We start from the raw sequence: 23,978 nt of genomic DNA, 5'->3' as shown, positions 1-23,978 counted from the left end.
GCTGTGTGACGCTTCTAACGCTGACATTTCCAGGCTGACATATAAAGAGATCATTGCTCCATGTTGAAGCGCCAGTGGATCAAGCTGGGGAGGACCTCTTCTCTCTGGAATAATTTATACGAGTGTCTGTCAGTGCTGGTGGAGTGGGCTGGTAGGAGTGGCTGAGGCGCTGGCACTCTGCTTTGCATGAATCGTGGACTCCCAAGTTAGTGGCTGCAGCTTAGATATTTCCTGTCAGCCTCACACAGCCGAGGCGAGGGCGGAGGAGACGAGGAGAGGGATGGCAGAGAACAGCTCCGAGACAAGCAGCTCCCTTCACCGGAGATGTTTGGCCCATTCTCCGGCGGAGAGAAACATTTCAGCCGGTGTCGGGGCATCGAAATGGATCCGGCTAAACGTCGGCGGGACGTATTTTTTAACAACAAGACAGACGCTGTGTCGGGATCCCAAATCATTTCTGTACAGACTGAGCCAAGCTGACCCCGAGCTCGACTCCGACAAGGTAAATGCTAAGCTAGTCAGCTAGTTAGCGCTGTAGTTGGGAGCGCAGTTGGTTAACTTCATTTTATTTTCCACCACATTCGTTTATATTTGCTTACTATATTGTTTCACAATTAGGCTGGCTCGTAACTGCGTGTACCAACTTGCCAAAACATGTCCCCAGCATTTTAAAAATCAGTGTTTATTCATACTTGGTGCTAACTCGAATTTTTGTGGCTAGCTAGCATTAGCACGCTAAGCTAGCTAGATTCCGACAGTCACCACATGACATACGATCTCGCTGCTAGCTTGTGTGTGTAGCTGGCTCGATACGCGTCTTTAATAAGAGAAGTTGTCAAGTGCTGTTATTATATTAATGTGCTGGTTGTAACATCAGTAACATGTGGTTTTAACTGTTATTTCATAGCTTTTCCAGTGGAAAAAAAATCAAGTCGCTATAGTAGTTGGAAACTTTGCCCATCTGAGGCCGTTGCATTGCGTTGCACTCCTCTAGGTGTGTGGTGTCAAATGTCAAATAGTAACAGCAACCTTATTCTTCTCCAGTATTGACAAAAACTACTGTTACATACTCTACGTTAGACCTCGCTGCAGATAGTGTAACCCGATATTGTGTGTGACGATACATATACTGTAGTATTTGATCTAAACTTGAGGTGGGTTATTTCACTGAGCTTTAACAGACAAACAGAAAATTGCATCATTTCGTTGTAACTTTAAATGCTTTGTTGCATGATATAACTCCAAACAAATGTCAATTTTATACGCTGTTGTTATTGATACACTGCCTATCTATAGTTCTTTTCTGGCCCATCTAGTGACTGTAATGTCTACAAGCCTTAGTGCTATAATTAACTCATCAAATGATGCACACATATGAGACTTTATTGCTCGATCAATTTGTGTTTTTTCCCCCTCCTTCTCTTGAGGTTAGTCTGTTACTTGGCTCTGTTTGCTCTGCAGTAATCAGCCTCTGTGCTGGTGGTGAGGCTGCCCTAATGAGCACATAAGTCATTGCCAAGTGGGGTGAGGTGCTGCTGACAACTTGAGAGCTCGGGATGAAGTCACTCATCTGCCTGAATAGCCTCAATGCTCCAGAAGCAGGCTTCTCTCTGTTTGTCCATCTGCCAGTTTTAACAGCAGTGTGTGTGTGTGTGTGTGTGTGTGTGTGTGTGCTTTAAGGCCCCCGGCACTGTCAAACACAATGTATTACTGTCTGTATACATAGTGTAACATGCTCAGCTTTTTTTCACTTTACTGCCCCATTATTCATTGTTTTCACCCACTTGCACATTTTAATCTTAACCCCTGCCCCTCTTTATGATAAGCCCAGACCGTGGCTCATCTCGTATTTTCATGCAAATATCTTAATCTCTGAATAATCAGATTGCTTTTTTGTCAGTTTATCCTCCCATGAGCAACGGATCAGTCCATCTCAATCCCTTGTCTTAAGTGTGTATCAGACTCTCAAGCCATTACCGTACCTCTCTACTGCAGGCTGTCTCATTTAAGATAGCTTCCAGTAAAGGATGCGTCATTATTAGATATTATTTCACTTGCTTCTGTGTCTCAAACTATATACATTTACATGATTTTATCTTATCTGCAGCGGAGCCAAGAAGGCCTTTTTTTCTTGCATCACACAACCCTGCATGTGAAAAGGAAGCACAGCAGAGTAACAGATCAGTGAAGAGCTCTGTTTTTTGGGCGAATGCAGTATTGTGTTTCCCAGCCAAGGAAATGAGTGGTTCAGTTCTCAGTCACGCAGGCTGACGTGCTTCAGCAGGACTCTTGAGGAGAACTGCATTATTCATGTTGTTGACTGGAGCCTATTTTGCACATTGGGGTAGATGAGGGAGAAAGTGGAGGAAGTGCTGTCACATGCACGGCCGTAACAGCAGATACTCTTGTATTTATAAGAAGACTATTTTTTCAATTCTCCTAGAATTGACACGCTGCTGAATGCTGTCATGTTAGAGAGATGGAGTTATTGTTTGGTTTGTGAGACTTGTGACTAATTGAAAGCTGATGAACAGGTATTGCTATCAAAATTTGTCCAATCAACGAGCTGAGAGTTGCACATCATTGGGCATCCATCGCTTTGGTAGACTCCTGCTCTCAAACTACTCAGCTCAGGACCACTCAAGTAGAGACGCAGCTTTCCAGCTCTTGAGAGCTGCATCAATTTTTCAAGCGCCCCATCACAAAGGATTCTTGTTCCTTCAACATCTTATTCTTTTCATATTTATATCCATTTGCTGCCCGAAGAAGTTTTCTTCACGGCATGTGTGAGAAAAATATGGCCGCATTTAATGCCGTATTCAGCTTGTATGTCATGCCTGAGCACACTGGGAGGCAACGTAAATATTTAACGGTGATATCTTGGTCTCCTCCTGCTCTCTCTTCTTGCAGTAAGTGCTCAACAGGACACTGCAGAGTACCATTGGCAAAAAAGGTGTGTCTCAAGGCCGGTCCTATTGGCTTTATCAGACTAAAACAACTTTATTCACAAAAGCCTGTCACTTACAATTGATCACAGCCATGTGTTACTGTAAATTAAATTGTTGTCATTTGGAATTTTAGTTTTCACCGAAGTCAGTCATCAGCGAGACCAATTGTATCACTTCAAGCCTCTTTTTCTATTTCAGTACACATTTCTCGTTCTGCCAGGAGAAAGCTCCAGGTTGCAGTGATTTCCTGGCTTGCCAGCTAAGCCGTGGAGCTACTTAACTGCCTCTCATCATGACAGCAAAGCTTTTAGGGGACTTTTAAAAGGAGCTGTTCATTTACTGCCTGCAGCACCGCCGCGCTGTCATAAATTGTTCTGCTAAACGTACTGATGGTGTTGCCTTGCAGAGATGAAAATGGTCGAAAGGCGAGAAATTCCTCCCAGTGTTGGTAAACAGTTAAAGTCGCATACAAATATACAGCATTAAACGTCTTGAAATATGAGATAGCTCCACGTAATAAAGCCTTGATGTGATGTGTGTATTATTTAAAAGATGAAGGCCTATTTGACTATGCCATTACTGCTTGTACTCCAGAGGGACTCCTGGCTCCTGCTCCACAAGGATCAGACTTCCACTTGGCTAAGTAGCTACAGTCACGTGACTCAGACGATCTACTGCAACATCTTTAAACTGTGTTTCTGCAGTGGGCTTGTACTCAGGCACAACTGCAGTGAAGGCAGAGCAGCATTTAATAATGCTTTCATTCTTTTTATTCCTCGCCTGAGCAAATGACTTAACGTGATAGTGTTAATTGTTTTTTATCGCCTGCTTTTTGTCTTTGATAATTACTGGTAACCATCTGGTGTAGTATATGAAAGTTCGTAAGAAATTTAGCAGTAAATATACCCACACCTGTCTGACTTGAATTGGTATTCTGCTGTGTACACTACACCCATTGTTGCACTTAGAAGCAAACATGCAGCGACTTGTAAATTTTGTTGAATTGAGGATTGACTTTCAGTGTTAATGTTTCCGGAGAAAGCCGTATTGGACATCAAATGCTCGAAGGGTGGGTCACCATGGTATTTCCTGTGGGAGGATATGTATTGTGAGTAGGAGAAGAATGATAAAGTTGATACTCTACACTTCCCTCTGCTGTGAAGCCCACCCTTCTAATTAGCGTTTGTTTACCTCAATTTTAAGCTATCTTCACTTTAAATCCAGTCATGGATAGCCCTGCTTTGACTCGACTCTTGTTGCAGTATATCCGGAAGGCTTTGCAGCTTCAATATTTTTGCAAGGCCAAACCACAAAACACCAAGTGTCATGCCTTACTGTCACTGAACTGCCCTCTTTCTGGTGGTTATTGTGGGCGGTGTTGACACTTGTCAATGTATTTTTAATATCATCTGTTTTCTCTGGTTTAAGTGGTTGGCGCATGTAGGTTTCGCATTTTTATTTCACTAATAAACCTCTATAAGGTATGAATGGAAATTAAGGGTCTGTCAAGATAGTTTGTTGTTGCTTTTCACTTAAATCTTAATATTCATAGATTGTGTGATTGGTTCATCATCACAACACAGAGATCAGTTGAACTTTCTCAGACTGAGCTTCAATCTTCGTAATTCAGTAAATTTCTGCCTAATTTGTTCTCTTTTCCTGTCTGTCTACTAGGGGTGGGGTAAACAATGGATTCTTAGATTCATCGCGATGTGGACATGGATGATTTGGCACCAGTTCACAAATGTCAATAATTGATGATTTGAATGTTTATTAATAACATGATGTGCAGCACTTGGACAGTCTTCATCTCTGCACACGCTAGAGTTAACTTGTAATCTATTGTCACAAAAGGCAGCGATTGCTAGCTTGTTTTAACTTAATATGTAAATAATTGAATTTGCAGGACGAACATCAAGTGCATTGTGAAAGACTTTCACAATTGTGAAAACTTTTACGCCACCACTTAGAGCCTAAGGTTACCAGAGCGGAGCAGCGACAGCAGTAACATAAACTACCGAGATCAGCTGATGCAATACATAACATGCTGCAATATTAACTAATTTAAAACACCTCCGTGAAGAAGAAAATGACTCTCTGCTCAGTCCGTTTCACCTCAAATACAGAGACGCTACTGGAGATGCTAAAGCAACACTGCATGCCAAACCCCCCTTATTTTGTTACTGTGATACAGGCAGGAAACTGTAAGATGCCTTGTTATGAATTAATTCATTAATTAATGTAGTTAACTTTGAAAAAAAGGCTGCAAACCATTTATTTTTCAACAGTATGAGAATTGCAGACTATTTCCAGTGACACATTACAGTTTGCAAACACTGGACACTATGCCGGCACATTGGGTTACCATGAGCACCTACAGGTGTTATTTTATTATGGGTCACACTACAAATACAGAATGCTTTGTTTTTAAAGTAGCAAGCAGTCACACAGTGACAAAAAAAAATCTAGAAATCAAAAATTATTTTTTATCATCACATCGTAGCCCTCTGAATCATAATCGAATCGTGAGGTGCCCGGAGATTCCCACCCATACCGTCTACAGTACATCCCAACAGCCCTCCTCCTGTTCCCTCAGTGTTCCCACCCCTCTGCTTGTTGCCCAGTGCTCCCCAGCCGGGGCCCCCAGAGACACAGCCTTTTGTTTTTAATTAAAGACACTGTCCCCTTTGTGTACATGGGCCCACATATCACAGCCCCCATAATCATCTCTCTCTCTGAACTGGGTCACTGTCACCCAAGTCCCCCACAGATGCATGTGCACCCAGAGGACCGGCAACAGGCTTGTCAGCACATTACGCCAGGAAGCAGAAGGTTTACAGAAGAGTAGAGTACACAAGGCTTTGAGTGATGAGTGGGAGTGCTTTGAGGTAGTATACAATAGTTTATTTGTACAGAGCGGTCAGCCTTTTTCATAACAGACGTTTTGACTCGTCACAGCAGGATGAGCACAGGTGTTGATAATAACATTAATGACAGCTCTGTTATTCAGGTGTCCCAGTGTGACAGTAAGCTAGTGTGCGCAATGCCAGGAACCCTGACACCGAAGCATCAACATGGATTTCGGCTGTAATTAATTTTGTTTACAACTTTGCTTTTAACTACTGTGACATGTAAAAGTGTCTTTAACAAGGACCATTATACATTGTCTTCATAGTGTTATACAGGCTCAAATCATCTTAATAGATTCAGGTTTTATTGATCCAGACAAGTAAAACTTGCTCAAAAAAAACAAGCTGTTGGTGTTGCTGGATGTTATTGGATAGCTGATAGTGTAGAGCCAGAAGGGGATTGAGACTAAAGGAGCCATAACCATTTGACTACTCAGTGTTTCTGACAGCAAACATTTGTTTTCTTTCAAATACCTGTGTGTCTCTTTGTATCATTCTGTGTCCCCCTTCTACATTTGGGGTTTTTTGGGGGTCCATCAATGCAGTGCGGGTGGAGCTCTCCATGAATTATTTTTTCCCCAGCAGCAGTTTGTCATTTGCGGGTTGGATAATTGATCTGTTGAGCCATTCAGAGCTGATCAGATCAGAGAGGAGCAGCTGCTGCAAGTGAAAGCAAACTTTTAGACCCAGCAGAATGAATGGTAAAGTTTTATTTTGAATGCACCTGACGTTCTGCTACTTCGTCTCTGCCCCCAGTGCACTCTCCTCTCCAACAGTGTTGTACTATATATATCCATTGGTGCTCCAAATGAATGGTCCAAAAATAGGAAAGCTATTTGTGGCGGCAGATGTTTTAATCATGGTGGGCCGCCACAGCTAAATGAAGGTGTGGGGAAACTCTACCCTTATGCAAAGTTCACCATTTTTATCAGAAATGAAAAGACAAGTACAGGTGATGCTCATCAGACAAACATGTCAGTTAAATCCATAATATGAATAAGCATCATTTGCCCTCAGGTTCATTTTAAGCAAAATGATAAGCAGTGGATACCGGTGGCCATGTGGTAGAAATAGAATCATTTCGTGCTTGGCAGCTTTTGCTATGCAGTGAAGAAGAAGTAGAGGCCAAGAGTAGGAGCTGAACCTTTTATGTTAAAATAAGCTTTTATGTTCAGTGTGGTTTGAATGTGGTGAGCTGTGCAGCCCTGTCTGTTTCCTCCACGCAGGGCCCACCTGTGCTTGTGCTTAAACTTTAGTGACTATGAAAATGTAAGGAACCGACACAGGGCAATAAGACCAGAATAGAGCTCCGCTGGGCTCCAGTGGGATATTTTTGCATTGGAAAAGAGGTCAGCCAACCAGGAGGGTTCAGATTCATTACAAAAGAAAGTGCACTGGGACCTTTTCTCATTATTGGAAAGATTAATGGGTTTTGAGTTGAATCCATCTCTGGGCCCGTGAAGACGAGGTAACTATGAACATGCACATGTTCTTCACTGTGGACTTGACTGTTTGAGTTTGGTCTTGGCCTGCTGTGTATGACAATACTGCTCCGACCAGCAGTGCTGCTAATTTGCCAAGATTGCTCTTAAAGCCATATTGCTCAACTGATGCAAAGTCAAACATCCTGTAGCATATGAGGATTAGCACATTATTTGCTTAAGGCCTGTCCTCCGTGCTGAGTGTTTTACAAAATGTCAAGTGCGTTTGACTCAGTAAATGTCACGTCGTATTAGACAAGTTTTAGTATTAAACTAGCGTTGGCTGCAGTAGTTAGACAGCTGTTCAAACAGACTCATATTATGTGTTAGGCCAACTATGTAACAGACCAGACTGAGCTAATTGTCGGTTGTAAGCCAAGGTGCTTTCTCCTGGTCCCCTTGGTGGATTCAGCCTGCTGTTCCAAATCTTTTTATGTTCCGCTCTAATTGTTTTAGCTTCCTCTTATGCCACGAGACAAAGCCTAATCACAGTACTTACAGAAATAGGGGAATACCCAGTGGTTGTGAAGGAATCGGGATCAAACCCAAGGCCTATGGGAATAGTGGAGTGATATCCCAAAGCTGTCATACGTGTGTGTGTGTCTCTGTGTGCGCATGTTCTCTCAACCCCAGCAGAGATTATCAGCACAGGAGCTGACCTCATAATTCTCATCCCTTGAGCTTTACTCACTGATGCACAGTGTAGGTTTTTCCCCCACAGATTATGATTCGATTACAATACATGCCCGCTCATTGATTGTCTCTGTTTAAAGGAACACTGGCGTTTGGGAAAATAAAAGATTCAGTTGAGACAATTTGAAATCACTTTCATCTCTGTGTGTGTACCCTGCAATCCCCGTACTGGATGCATAGGATTAAAATTGCTATCGGTGGTTCTTTAAGGCTATGTTCACACTGCAAGCCTTCACGCTCAATTTGTATTGATAGCTCAGATATGATTTATTTTGTTTGTCTGTTGACTTTATTTTTCAAATGTGGTCAGTATCAGATTCCAGTTTCAAGTGACCCGCATGCACAAAAGAACAATAACAAAGACGTCACTTACAGCATGCTGTCATACGGAGATAAACCCGGAGGCTGCTGAAGTCAGTGTTCAGGTTTCATTTATAAGCTGATGTGCAGTGGAAGCCATCAGATGTGTGATTTTTTTTTTTTTTTTTTTTTTTTTTTTTAAAATCATGGCTTTTTGTGGAGCAATGATTGCTACTTCTGTACGGAGGTGTGTGTGGATGCAGAGTCAGAGCCATGAGTGGTGGGATCGTGACATGTTTGGCTTTATTGAAACAGATTTCATCAAAAATCAGGATGCCAAGGGCTGTTTTTAACGACATCTCTGTCCGCAGATCTCCACAAGACTCTCACAGCAAGACACTCAGTTCAGAATTGTGATGAATATTATTCTAGATTGATGTAAAACTCACATGAATTCAGGGCTCAGTCCGCAAGTCCACAGGGTGGACATTTGGATCCAGCCAAAATATCAGATTTGGGCAGCTTTTGCTGTCTGAATGTAGCCTAAGTGTAGGATTGAGCAGAAACAAACACAGTTCCTAAATGTTGGACTGATTCTTCAAATTGAGAACTCTGTGAATACAGTCAGATTAAAACAGTATACTAATCTCAACCTCCTCCTTTTCTGCTTTTCAGGATGAAACTGGTGCCTATCTCATAGACAGAGACCCCACATACTTTGGGCCAGTGCTTAACTACTTGAGGCATGGCAAACTGGTGCTCAACAGGGACTTGGCAGAGGAAGGTAAGTCCCTGGAATATGTAATGAAACGTTTTCCAAATCTAAATACAGTTGTCTGTAGCACAAGAAACAAAATGGTAACAAAGTTGAATATTTGTTGTGGATGGATCACGTGTATTCACCCTCTGTCTAAAACTTTCTTTTTCACCGTTGTAGGTGTGCTAGAAGAGGCCGAATTCTACAACATCACATCATTAATAAAACTCATCAAGGATAAGATCAGGGAACGCGACTGTAAAACATCACAGGTACACAAAGTTCTCTTTAAATAGATTTCTCCATAAATGTGACACTCCTGTTCCATTCATTTTGTGTTATCTCTCCCTTTCTATCGCATTTCTCTCATGTGCTCGTCCTCCTCTCAGGTTCCAGTGAAGCATGTGTACCGGGTGCTGCAGTGCCAGGAGGAGGAACTGACACAGATGGTGTCTACCATGTCTGACGGCTGGAAGTTTGAACAGGTAAACCTCTTCCCGCAGGGTCACGGCAGCAATTCTCCTTTCATGTGCTTCACCCACCTCGCTATGCTCACATTGACCCAGAAAGACCAATCCTCAATATTGGAAATGGCTACAAAGCCAAACAGCAAATCACATCTTTCTCAATGTCCGCATACATGATCCGGGCATCCCTTCTGTGCTCTCATTGGTTGTTGCAGCTTGTCAGTATAGGTTACGGGCGGGCCCACCAGTCAGAGTTTCTGCTGATTGTGTCAAGGGAGGTGAAGGGAGAGGAGTCTGCTTTGCCAAACAACAGCGGAGAGGTGTGTCTAACAAATTTCTGTCCACGGGCTGGTCACTGCATGGTCCCTATGTTGTCCATACACACCCCGTTGGCCATTGTTGTTCCAAGTAGACACATAGCTGTTGGTCTCTTTTTTGGTTGATTCTTTTCAGTGTTCATTTGTACTGCTTGCTCACCAGTGAGGCTAAGAGAACATGACACCTTTTTTTTCTTGTCTGTGATTTTGTTTTATTATGCTATTTTTTATTCATAATGCATTCACAGTTTATAAGCCTGTCAACAGCTTTCTGTGTTCTGCTTTGATATAGCCACTTGGCTGTTTCTGGGGGTTGTGCTGTAACATAGTACTGGTTGCTTAGAGGTGAAATGTTGTTTTGTGTTCCCAGCAGGTACTCTACCTTGTAAGTTAAATAGATTCACCTCTCACATCTCACCTGTGGTGCTGTTTATCAGTCTAGATTGTTTTGGTGTGAGTTGCTGAGTGTTGGAGATACCGTCTGTAGAGGTGTCTGCCTCCTCTTGAAAATAACGGAACTAGATGGCAGCTTGTGGTGCTCAAAGCACCTTAAAAAATTTTTTTTGAAAGACTCAACTTTTTGGCTTTTTGAACACCATAAGTCATCTAGTTACGCTGTATATGAGAGAAAGCAGTGCTGCGCATGTCAACCCACAACCTGTGGACCCACAGTGGGTTGGACAGTTTGGGTAGGCTTGTTTGAAAATATTGCGGGTTTTTTTCGGGTGGACGGGTCATTAAATGACAAAGCAGTGTTCTGAGTAAGTTAATAACAACTTACAGAAATACTGCAATAGTCCACCTTCCACCTTTTCTCTCTCTCTCTCTCTCTCTCTCTCTCTCTCTCCCTCCCTCCCTCCCTCCCTCCCAGCAAGCAGCTTTATCTTCGGTGCTGCTGTCCGTTATCCATGTTTTGACCAGAAAAATCTGTTAAAGTCCGACATCAGTAAATCTCTCTGGTCATAATGTTTGGTAAAAATATTTCCCTCTGTAGGTCTTACACTGTCCCTGGACAGCAAGCAAGTAAGCGTCTCTCTATCAACACTGAATCCGTTAAATATGCACTTCTCTTATGTCATGTAAGCAAACAGCTGTACCTATCAGCTGTGCACTCATGTAATAAAAACACACAAGATTTCAGCTGTGCGCTCGAGATCATACTGAAGAGGAAACCACTTAATAGATGGATGAGAACTTGCTGTCTTCCTGTATTTGTATTTTTGAACAGAGGAAACACATTTTATATTGTGATATTTACAGTAAATGACATACAATATAGACAACAGCAAGTAAGTTGTTACTAGCAACGGTCATTACCAGAAACTTTCAGCCAAGGTTTTTGGGTTGGCTTCAAGTAATTGATAAATGCTTGTGTTTGTGGGTCGAGTGCAACAGATTTGCTCTTAACAGGTTGGGTTGATGCAGGTTTTGAAAAGCCCTGACCCACACACCACGAGAAGGCAGCCGCATCTATGGCTGATATTTCCAACACTCAGCAACTCGCATCAAATAATCTAAATTAATAGATAGCACTACAGTTGCGGGAAAAATATGTAGTTTTGATTTTGGGGTGAACTGTCCCTTTAAGAATGAACAGTCCCAAGTTTACATGAGAGTTTGTGTTCAGCTGGAGCTGCCAAAAAGCTAATATTTCTAATGTGAAACCACACGTTTGGGTGTTGGTGTGTGTATTATGTGTGAATGAATCTCTCTGAGATGAGGGATCACTGGATCTCCCATTAGAGCTGAAACCTCTCTAATCTCCTTACACAGGTCAGATGGGGAAACTCCTAGAAACACTCTGTATGCAAAGCCTAAAGCTCGGTCGTTAGCCCAGGAGAGTCTTTTGGGTAGATGAGCTTTAATGACCTACTGCTGTCTTTAAGACTCCATAATATAGACAATTTGTTGAAGTGTATTTCACCCAGAAAGTTAGGATTTGGTGGGTGTTGAGTCTTTAGCGGCAGGACAAGTGGAATCCATGGTAGTTAGCTGAGATAATTTGGTCTTTTTTGCTGCTTTGATGCCTAATGTGAGAGAGATTGCTTAACAACAACAAGTCTCCGGCAGCAGTGGCTAATGAGGCGATGCGTGTCTGAACATGCACACCTGGGTACAGACGGCATACATGTAGCCTGCAGTGTACACACACTTAACATTCAGCAGTAAAAGCAGTTATTCAGGAACAGGGATCGCTCTGTTTTCTCTCATGTTTTTCAAGGTGTGCATGAGGTTTGTTTATCTAAAGATCTCACCAGACTCGTCCCTTTACTTATCCTCTTGTGTTGTTTTATGTCTTGTATGCAAACTGACATGACTTGGAACAGGAAAATTACAAAGTGCCATGCTTATTGTATTAAAGATACTATGTGTGGGATTTTCTCATACCAGTTCTTTTACTGACTGACACATTCAGTGCTCAAAGCTAAAAGCTGCTTGCTGTTACAATCAGTAGCTTCACTGATGTTTTGACGTGGTTGAATTTGGGTTATGCACTCGGTTCCCTGTCAGTGCTTGTGGTAGATTGGTAAGACATGCACCTAAAGCAAGAGTTGTAAGGAATGCTATTTAAGTCAGTATTAAATTAAAAAAATATGCCAATGAATAAATAAATAAGCCACTAAATATATAAATACATTTAAATGCACATATAAAAAAATAATCATTTTAATTAAATAGATAAAGAGTTTTTTTTTGTTGTTGTTGTTTTTTTTTTAGTGTAAATTATATTTTCCAAAGGGGTACTTTTTCAGGATTTTCAGGCTTTATTTAACAACCATATTTATTTATTTCATAGGCATAAATGAGGCATTAAATATATAAATAACTTTTATTATATAAATTAATACATTTAGTTTGATAAATAAATATTTTTTATTTATTTCTGGGGACTTTTATTTCATAATTCCACATTTATTTATTAAAAAGAACTTTTCTTAAAAATATATTTAATGTCTTATTTATTTAATAGCCATCTTTTTTTTAAGAGGCATATTGATTTATTTTTTTATTTGATAATGACTTATAATAGCATTCCATAGGAGTTGACAAACTTAACGAAAATCATAGAAAGCAGACTGTAGAATGCAGCTCATAGTATCTAGTACTGATAGTATTGATCTTGAAAGTATACTATGCAGGATTGTCGGATAATGGTTGAAAAGGCACTCAACAGCAAAAGTCAACGTATAGTCAACCCTGGATTCCCTGGTTTCACGTTTCGGCACGCTTTATTTGCGTTTTTTCTGTGCTCTGTCGCTTGAATGCCTGCTGCTCACAGCCTGGCACCTGGTTGGTACCTTTGTATGAAGCTCCTACCTCACCTGAGCACTGTGCAGGTACACGCCCAATAATGTCCCAAATACAGAAAATAAGAAGAAAATAGGAAAATCCAGGCAGAGAGCAGAGGAATAACTTCTGTACGAGTCTGTACATTTGTTTAAAGGAAAATCCTGCATAGTATACCTTTTAATATACATTGCTTTTAAGACACTGGAGAAAATCCTGCACACGTTGTCTTTGTCAAGGTATTACCAACATTCAAATCTTACGTAAAACACTGACCTGGTGTTTCAGGTACTTTGTCATTTCCTCCTTTATTTGCTTTGTTGAAGATACTGTAGTTTAAAACACTTGATGGCATTAATTTGTTACCAAATATTAACTTGAAACAAGCCTGGTCCTATCAAGTCAAATCCACCGCTCCCCATTGATTTTTCTTCAACCAGCATGTTTGCTTCCTGTGGTCGAACCCCTGCACTTTTCAGTAACTCTCTGCTGGTTTTATTTTTTTGTCTTTGGCGTCTTTGTGCAATTTCTTTTATTAATGATTGCCTTATTTTTGTGGACCAACAATTATTTTATTTCTGTGTAATTACCTTGGTGACTTTGTTTTCTGTTTGCCCTATGATATTCATGAATGTTTTATTTTGGATTGCAGGTCCTGATAACACTGTTTGCGTTGCATTTTAAAAATGTATTGGATTAAAACTCACATTTCTATATACCCTTAAGTCTGTAATTCTATCTCTTCTTGAAGTGGGTTGGTCTAGTGGTCTCATGTAATAGTGCTAACAGGACATTCTGGATTTTAGATCTCAGTGTGGACCTTTATGTGTCGTCCTCACTGTATCACATATTATATTTTTTATTAAATATAAGCAAATATGGGAGATAATTAATTCGAAAACAAACCTGAAAGTCATGGTTACACAGACCATACTTAGTCTGTATGATTAGAGCTATGTCTAATCAGTGACATTTGTCCTGTTTTGTCCAAAATAATATATAGAGCCTTAAATTTGAGTTGCATGAACCCTGTAGACCCTCCGTGTGCTCCGTGAATGGTTGTCAACCTCTTTTACGTTACTTTAACGTCTCCCTACCACTGTTTTCCCACTGTTAGTTGCCCAGTTTTTGCCTGTATTTCAGCAGTCTAACACTAATTCTCCCTCTGTGCTCTGCTCTCGTGTCTCTAGCTGGTCAGCATAGGCTCCTCTTATAACTACGGAAACGAAGACCAAGCCGAGTTCCTGTGTGTAGTCTCCAAGGAGCTGCACAATCAATCATACGGGACAAACAGTGAGCCCAGTGAGAAGGCCAAGGTAAGTGTGTGTGTGTGTGTGTGTGTGTGTGTGTGTGTGTGTGTGTGTGTGTGTGTGTGTGTGCGTGCGGAGAGGCCAGTTGAAAATCCATCTGCAGCAAACATCTGTGAATGATGGCCTGTGCTGGATGTTTTAAATGCATCGCATTTATGAACATGCCACCAGGGGACTGAGAGCACCCCTAGTTTATTGATGAGAAAGCTCTGTGAAGGAGAACGTTGTGAATATTCAGTCCCTCAGTTGTAAAAACAGCCTGCCTCTGCTCATGTGAGAAAAAGAAGAAGATAAAGTATAAACTAAAGCAAAGCAGACATTAATTTGGACGTTTTAATAACTGAACACTACTCTCCTTTTTAGATTTAAGCATGAACTTTGATGTTGCTACAAGACCACACAGATTTGTGTAGATTTAGATTTGACCTGAAATTAAAAACTCTAAAAAGTATCATCTGTGCTCGGGGCATTAAGGGAGCGCAGGTCTGCAGATTAGTGGTGCTATTGGCAAGGTCTGTCATTTTCTCTTCGGGAGCAAAGTAGGAGGCACGCCCTGAGGAATTCAAACTCCATCAGCGTGTCCCCACGGGGCCCCCGCTCCTTAACGGCAACTACACATGAAGCAGCACACCGTTAAATTTGTATTCATGCTACTGTTTATTCAGATAGGAAGACTAGACACCACCAGTGCATCTTTCAAGTGAATGTAGAGAGAGTAGAGACTTCGTTGTGATTGTTTCCAGGGGCACTATATCCAATCTGGGTCCTTGAGTGTACTACATTTCAGGATGTGCTATGCAAGGAATTGAGTTTAAAATTATATTTTCATTTTGTAGTAAGCATATTTTATTTATTTGGAATCAGTTCCAGCAAATGTATTCACTTCCAACTTGTCAAATACCAACACTTGGTCAAACTATGATGCTCTAGGTCCCCCTCCAGTGTCAGTTTTGGATGCTCAGGGACAGCGTGCCAATTTACGCTTAGAACATGTACTGATTAACATTAACTTCCCTTTTCAAGTTCATGGAGTCTCTTTTCAAATTTCAAAATAAGCTCAGAGCTTAGGTTGAAAAAACAGTTTTAGGTTTACTGCCTCAGGTTTAAATAACTCTATCAACTTCTGGTCTCACACGTGACACAAACAGTGGGCTCCTGGGTAAAAGTCAGGGGTTTGTTTGACCTATCCACTGTGACTCCCACCCACCCTTCTTTATACTACGGCAGTTGTTCAGAGTGTCAAAAAATGCCTCCACCCAGTGCATCTCATGCCGCTGCTAAAGGGTGCCTCGGTGTGTCGGTATCTGATGTTGAATGCCACTGACCAAGAGTTGGTATTTGAGGAGTTGGGAGTCAGACCGTTTGGTTTTAAAGGTGCCCTTGGAAAACATCTGTTCTTGTTTTCTTGTGTTTTGCAGCTCTTTTGAGTTTTGCTTAAATGTAGCTGTTTATGTTAATCCCCTCTGAACATTAACCCGCTTTATTTTTAATGTGAAAGCTGACACAGCGTTCACATTCTTGTTCTCCTTTCCAACATTTCACACCTCCATTCATTTCCTTGATTTTACGACATGCCTTTCTTGTCTTCTTCTGTGCTGTCTGCATGCTGCATGATGCTCAGAGCGAGGACGAAGAGACGGATTATGAAATGAATGACTCTGATTAGGGTTGAGCACTTATGACTCACTGGTGAGCGCTCAACTGCTCGTAGTCCCGCCACCGCACCTCCCTGGTTTGTCCCTCACTTCTTTCCCCATGCCACCTTGATGCAGTTTACACTACTGAAAACACCTGTCAAGACATCTTGATCTGATTATTTACTTAAACTGGAGCAAAGTGACTGAACCCAGGTTGAAAATCAGCTTTGGCCTTCAGAGTCGACAAGCCAAAGCTTGATCAAAAGCCAGATGGTGCCTGCTGGGACTGGTTGAATACGTCTTTGCAGGTGAAACTCTGTTTGGAACCAGATGGGAAGAGCTCCATTTGTTTCTGTAGTGTAAACCAGACCCTTGTAATTATTATCATGCTCACAGCCTTGGTTAATGGAGGGCATGCTGAATCATCAGCTGCTGCAGTTTGACTCATTGTCCCTAATTCAATGACATTTAAAGTGAGGGGAGGGTTACTACGCTCCCATTGTCCATTTCATTGTCAAAAGGAGTAGTGGTTGTAGTGATGCTTGGACAGCAGCACTTCATAGTCAAATTATTGATACATCTGTCTGTCTTACTACAGTTGTTATTACTACAAAGTGGCCTAATGAGGAACTGAGTTTAATCTTTAATTAGTATATTGTGATGCATTTTTATACTGATTGGATTGTTCCAGTTAAAGGTAGGGCTCTCAAACACATAATCACATGCTTAATCAAAATTGTCTGAAATGATTAATTTATCATCATGAATTAGATTTTAGTCCAGGTTTTTCAGTACAAAGAATCATTAAAAGGTCAATTAAATTTATTGCTGCTGCAGTTAATGTGAGGAATTTACCGACTGTGAAATTCTGGGCCACTACCAATGTTTAAAATGACAATTTGGCTGTCATTTATTTTGCTTTTATTGTTGTTTATTCCCTCCTTTGTGCCAGGGAAACAGGGAAATCTGCAATTTAAACAAATAACAGAATTGTGAATATTAAAAAAAAGAACTAAGAGAAACTAAACTAAATTTTACAAGATTACATTTGAACGCATCATGACGTTGACATAATTTACTAATACTGAGTTTTACTAAATAGAGCTTGAATGCATCATAATGTAACATAATACAGCTTCTGTGAGCTGTTAGTCCCTAACAGCTAACATTAGCTAACGCTCCACTCGCTGTTTTCAACACCGATTTGTTGTTTACAGTGTAGCATCACGAGTTTACTTCTTCCTTTCATCCAGAAGGCATCCTGGGTTAGATCTCCGTTCATCCTACACGTTTGCTAATGTCCCGGGGAAGACGGGACGCTGTTAAGGCTCATTTATACTCCCTTTATGTGTGAAAATAAATTTGTTTCGAACATTGTAAACAGCACTGCCCTCCTACATCCGTGCGTCTTTTATGATGGCATAGATACAGCCTATAGATGGCACTAGAAGGCAGAGTCAAACATTTCACACAACAACAAACGAGGTGACGTGGAGGAGGTCATACTATATTACCTTTAAATGGAGGCAGAGTTTTAGACCATGTTGGTCTGTAAGGCTATTACATACATCCCAACATGTGGACAAAGATTTCTTTTCCCTATATTACCACTTTATTCTGTTTAGCCATTATTTAAATTTCTTCGTCATCTTCGTAAGCTATAAGAAAACATGCACAAATACAGACAAAATAAACCCATTGTACTGAGAGAAGGCTCCATCTGTCTCTTTTTCTGTAGCTAACATTGAGCATAAATGATCCCTTAGACCCTGAGCCTTCATGTCTTCTGCCGTTCAGAATCATTCAGGGTGCTGAGGTTAGCTTCAGCAGCATGTCTTTCCAGTACCAAGGTTGATCCCAGCTGACAAGCTTCTCTGCTTTGAGCTCACCCATAATTGGCTTCACAACCCAGCACTGCATAGTCTTTAGCACAACGCTTCATTTTCCTCATTTGTTCAAGCATTTCCCTTTTCTCTGCCTCCTTTCAGTGTGTTTGATTGAGCCAGCACGTACAGTAAATGTATGAGTGCTCCTGGCTGGCAAAGTATGCACTGTAACAGGAATAAAGAATAAAAAATACCTGATGAAGTGAATTTATGCATGGAAATACAGGGGAATCTACAGAGTCTGATACTAAATGGGTACATTTACATGCACATTAATATTTCACTGTGACTCTGAAAGTGATAGTGTTCGTGTAAACAGCACATTCCTTTTGGATATACTGAATTAGATCTTATTCTGAATGTAGCTTGTTCCGATTAAGATGTGGGATATGCTGGTATTAATCTGGTTTTAGGAGCATTCTTTGGGCATGTGTACAGCACATTCGGAATATGCTTGCAGTTTGCGACACACGGCATCTTGCCTGTTTATAGCCAGCTCTGTGCGTTGTCATGGATCTTTTGTCCACAAACCAGCTCGCCAACAGTTTGCAGGGCTGTAGGGTAGAGATGCATGCCCAAAAGAGAACCCACATTTCTGGTTGGAAGGAGAAACACACCTACCTTAGAAAATATGAAAAAGTTGGATCTCAACAGGCTTTTGATATGAGCGAATATGTCAAAACCAACTTTTTTTTTTTTTTTTTTTTTTTTTTAGAAAGATTGTTTATGCAGAAAGTGTTTTAGCAGCTAGAGGCGCCTTTTTGTAATTGTTTTTAATGAGAATTAAGCTAAAATAAAAAGATGCAACAAGCGTTTTTTCCACTAGTGGCATTCAGCTTTTTAAAAAAATGCCACTAGTGAAAAAAAAATGCTTGCTATGCCTTTTTATTGTTGCCCAGCAACTATGGGCTCAACTCAAATAGTTTTTTGGGCACAAGGAAACGGAGATCTCTGTGGGCACATGAGACCCTAGAAAAGAGGGTGGATAATGGAGAATACCACCAGTTGGTCCAGGAGTTTTGCCTCCATGATGGCCATGGCATTTTGACAACCAGCTGTCTATCATCCGGCCTTATAGCTCTGGGTATCCACTAGCTACCACTGGTTTCTCCTCCATTGTTTACCAACTGTAAACTTGTTGTTGTGACTACCACAGAAGACCTGCCTCTCAAATCATCCGATTGGACATGAGAAAAATGTGCTGAAAAACAAGATCATTTGGGGTGTTTTTCTGCTTTGAGTTGCAGTTTTTTCAACTTGAGGAGTTCAGACTGCTCCAGCAAAAACGCCAGGCACCTAGAGCGCAGAAACATTAGGTGCATCGCAATGCAAAAACCGCGAGCAAAAAGCTTAATTCCCATTTATATTAAAAAAAAAAAAAAAAAAGGTGCCTAAAGCTGCTAAAACACTTTTTGTGTGATCGGGACCTAAGGAATGAAAGAGGGAGGCTGCGTGCGCACGGTTGAGTCTGCCCCCCGAAACCTGTGAAAAATCCTTCTCTGACATAACTACTCAAGCAGGTCCAGCTGTTCTACTTGTCCATGTTTTGACACGATAAACAACGTGTTAGGGTACATGAAACAGAGTATGCACAGTTGCATGTAAACACTAGTATTACTGGACTACTAGTTTTCTGTAGAAATGTAAACAGCTCAGTAAGAATGTTGTCTTTTTGAATAAGGGCAAAAACCAGAATATTTTGTGCATGTGCATGTAAATGTAATCACTTTTAGAGCATGTGGTACTATGTGTTTCTGTTAACTCTGTCTTTTTGTTTTTTGTTGGTCTCTGCAGATCCTTCAGGAAAGGGGTTCCCGGATGTGAAGAGGACTCAGTATTATGAGATCCAGGTGTTATGATGCTAACATATCATCTTTTGTGGAAGAACGTTTGGCACAATGGAGATTTAAAGTGGGGGGGGTGTGCATTTATTTTGTGTTTTCCCTCCATTTTCGTTTTTATTTCTTGATGTAAATAAGTCTGTTTACTGACAATTTGTGCCTGTACGTTTAAACTGGACCTTTTTTTTTTTTTTATTATGAATTAGCGGCAAGTTTTTTTTTTTTGTTTTGTTTTTGTTTTTTTCTAATTGAGACTAAGGAATTGCAATCTACAAATGTTTTATGCTATAAAATATGGCCATCATCATATAAGGCCAATGATTCACTCAGGGTCATCTATTGAGTTAATTCTTATATCCTCCAACTCAAGGGTCTGGTAAGGGATCAATCAGTATGGTCTTTATAACTACAAAGTATCAATCTCAAAATCATTGTTTAGTGATGTTAAGAAGGGAATTGTGCATTTATTCAGCGCATTTTAAAGAGTTAGGTTATTAAATGTGAAATTACACCCCAGAAATGGAAATGATAAATTAGTTTTCCAAAGATTTCCTACAGTTACACTGAGATTTGTGATCATGAGGATCCCAGCGATATGACACACGGAGGCATTCGAAACATTAGTTTGGTTCAAAAATATTTTTCTGTATGTGTTTACTGTCAGAAAAGGAGTGATCATATTCTCAGAGCAGCATGAAAACTGTATCAACAGAAACGTTTGGTAATGCAGGTACAGGGGCGTTGGGTTATTTATCACTGGCAGAGCTTTTTATGGTAATGAGGAAGTGACCTGTAATGAACAGAAATATAAAAGTCACATTTTCACATAGACTGTAAGTTATATATGGCGATGGCTAATATGGCGACGACAGATGCTTCTTAATTGTTTTACACTGCTTGAGAAGTAAATGTATTGCTTGTGTAGCTGCTTGTGGAATCATGCACTCATCTTGCGTCCAGGGTAAAACGTACCCACAGATAGGGCCAGTTTATGCTGTGGGATTAAATAATTTTCATGAAATCTGCTTACTTAAATCATAAGCATACATGCTAAGCCACCCATGTTCACTCAGAACGTGCTTCAAAGTAAGATTTTGCTGCTTCTGCAGATGTGGCCTTTCGGACATTGATCTTAACTCCTCATGTTCATAAGTCTAAAGTTAACTGGCCAAAACAGTCAATGGTGTTTTAAAATGCAAGTTCTGTTTTACAGTGATTTATTTTTTAAACATCAGTGTCCCATTTACTGTTGGGAAAAACGTCCTCAAGACAATTGCGTCTTTTTTGGGTTTTGTTTTTTTTCCCCACTGACTTCTGAGTAGGCTTGAGCGATATCTTTTTTTATACCCTGAAAGTCCACTTTTGGGTGTATGGTGTATATGACGGCGTTAGTGAGCTGCGCTAGCTAATGTCCCCCCTCGACTAGGGAGTTTGCTACACTCTGCAAGCACTCTCAGCTTTTTCAGTCTAATAAATGATCAATATAAACTCACAAAATGTCAAGAAGGGTAATAGTCTTACACCTGCTTCCCTTATTAAACAGAGAAATACAACTACACCTTCTGAATTCAAGTTACTCTTGTATCAAACGAAGTCTAGCTTAATTGCCTTAACTCGTCGTAAAACACACTCCATTCAAACTTGGCAGAAACAAAATATAACGTGTCATTCAGTTAGTCCACTTTTCCAACATACACCAGCTATAGTTGGTTAAAATGAACCCCTAATTCACGGAGTTACACGACTGTTGCGGCTGTTACAGTCCTGTAGCGATATCCCCACCACAGCTCAGCTGCCTCTTTCACCAGTAGAGACTGGCCCCTGGTGGCGAATGATGTGCACTACATAAAATGAGCTAAACAGAAAGAGGAGCGTCTGTATTTTTTGACGGTATTGGAAATCACACTGTAAGGATTTCTAAACATCCTGGTATACCTTGGTACCGCCCAAGCCTACTTCTGAGTTGTACTTAACTAGTTTATGTTTGAGGGAAGATCAGTTTGTTTACGAGCTTTTTTTTTTTCCTGAGGAGAAGTATTCGAGGTGTGGGAGGTTTTGTGGACTGGAACAGTTTGAAGGCAGTGGTGAAGGACTTTCTGATCATATCCAGAGGATTTTGTTTTGATGTAAATAATCCAAATTCAATATTAATATTTAACTCTTTAAAGAAAAAAGAAACTGCACGTTTTGTACACTGTATAGAAAACACAACTTGGAACGGAAGTTGTTTATACTGGATCTTTAAAAATGAGAAAACCTTGACAATGTTAACTTCTGTTTTGCATTGTTTGTACAGAGATTTCTGCGTTAGGTTTGAAACAGCTGATGCTGAACATGGTGTCTTTCACTGAGAACATGCCTGGAACATGTTTTGATAACCAATAACAAAGCTATACTTGGCTGGCTATGAAGTTGACTGTTACATTTAAAAAAACAAAACAAAACAAATGTATTTTTCCTGCATTGTGATAGATTCTTCTAAGCATTTTGAATTGTGTAGATTTCGTACACAGCATTACAAGCACTACAGTGGGAAAAACACACTGTGCACATTGCTTATAAGCCTGTAATGTTGTTAATGTAAATACTGCATTTTAGAACACTTTTTTTTTTTATAGAAAGTTGTTTTCAGGTTTGATGTGTGGTTTTGATAGGTTAGATATTTCATTCACAAATAATCATTTAGTGTTGCCTTTTTTTTTCCCAATGACCAAAATCCAATGTCTTATGTGTATTGTACACATTGATCTTAGTGTCAGGGATGAGTAAACTTTTCTTAATGCTGGCACACTTTGTACATATAGACTTGTTAACGACACACAAACCTCCATTTACTCACATGTACACGTATACACTTGACTAAAACAATTTTTATATTGTCGGGGAAACAAGTATGGATGCATGTTTTTTGATATAGATATACACACATGTACACACGGACACACACAAGGGCTTTTAAAGTGCAAAATTTGACAAAGAGGTTCAATCAAAGTAGACTGGATTTCCTGCCAGAGCTAGGCTATGTTTACATTTGCTATAGTATTCTGAAGCCTTCCAATTATGTACTGTCTTGCACTCCCTCACGCATGTTAACACAAGTCTGACTTGTGTGACTGCACCAATGGCAACTAGCACTCCCCACTCCACATGGACAGATATTCACACAGACGTGCTGACTGATTATACTCCATCCACTCCTGGCAGTCTGTGCTTGAGCGTTACAGACAATCTTGCTTTCCGCCCTCTGATGGCAGAGATACTCACTTTTAATAGGATGATACTCACCTGCGTTGGCTCAGAGCAAAGGTTTATTTGGGTCTTCTTTTGAGACTTCTTTCTGCAATGAGATTTAAAGTGTTTTTGTGTTTGGTTTGCTTGTAACTTCATTTGATATACTTTGATCCGAGGTGTTTAACCCCTCTACGTTTAGCAGCTACATTACCTTTTAATGCCCTTCACAAACAGGTCATCTGGTTGAGCATTTGGCATTGATAATCATTTCATGTGATGGACAAACTTATCAAATCTGTAGCCTAATACTTATAAGTGCCCAGTTTGTTTTGCATTCAAGCCACAGATCACTGTAATGCATGGTTGAAGATGATCACACTTGTAATCAGAGGGAATGAATGTGTCATTTTTCCTCAATCTAGCAATTACATCGATGAATAAGGTTCTCATATCACTACATAGATCACTATTCTATATGATCTTATGCAATGTTTAAAATGTACAAATTAAGTATGAGGTTAAGGGGATAGATCTATATGGTCTTGCATAAGGTAAACCCAATAAAAATGTTGTCATTGATTATGTGTGTGTTTGTGTGTTTTTTCCAATGTCTTTACAGTTTGGCTCTGACGGTGTGAACGGTTTATTTCGATTTAGAAGGTTTTATACACAATCTGGTTATAATATCAGACGTGTGCATCATCACGTTAAGTCTCTTTACACCTGTAGATACAGCAGTAAATGGATACGTCTTGACAAGATTATCCTAATGTTTGATAAACAGCGACCTCTAGTGTCAGTCCTCAGAACACGTTGCTTTATAGCTTAGTTGCCTGGAAATATGCCTGTCTAAATGTCGACGGTTGTTTTTCTTTTTTGTTGTTTTTACACAGGTATATAAAACTGTTTTCGA

General features: G+C 40.3%; 1 protein-coding gene across 1 annotated transcript; it reads left to right on the top strand.

The window, feature by feature from the left end:
* The first annotated feature begins 160 nt into the window (after positions 1-160).
* Positions 161-23,644, top strand: kctd5b (potassium channel tetramerization domain containing 5b). Its single transcript, XM_049562845.1, has 6 exons — positions 161-502; positions 9,007-9,115; positions 9,269-9,360; positions 9,478-9,573; positions 14,351-14,476; positions 19,788-23,644. The coding sequence occupies exons 1-6, from the start codon at positions 281-283 to the stop codon at positions 19,815-19,817; spliced, it is 675 nt and encodes a 224-aa protein (XP_049418802.1). The 5' UTR covers positions 161-280; the 3' UTR covers positions 19,818-23,644.
* The last annotated feature ends 334 nt before the right edge of the window (positions 23,645-23,978 follow it).

Source organism: Epinephelus fuscoguttatus, linkage group LG20, assembly GCF_011397635.1.
Source record: "Epinephelus fuscoguttatus linkage group LG20, E.fuscoguttatus.final_Chr_v1".
NCBI classification, from domain to species: domain Eukaryota; kingdom Metazoa; phylum Chordata; class Actinopteri; order Perciformes; family Serranidae; genus Epinephelus; species Epinephelus fuscoguttatus.
This window is presented reverse-complemented; position numbering and strand designations above follow the sequence as displayed.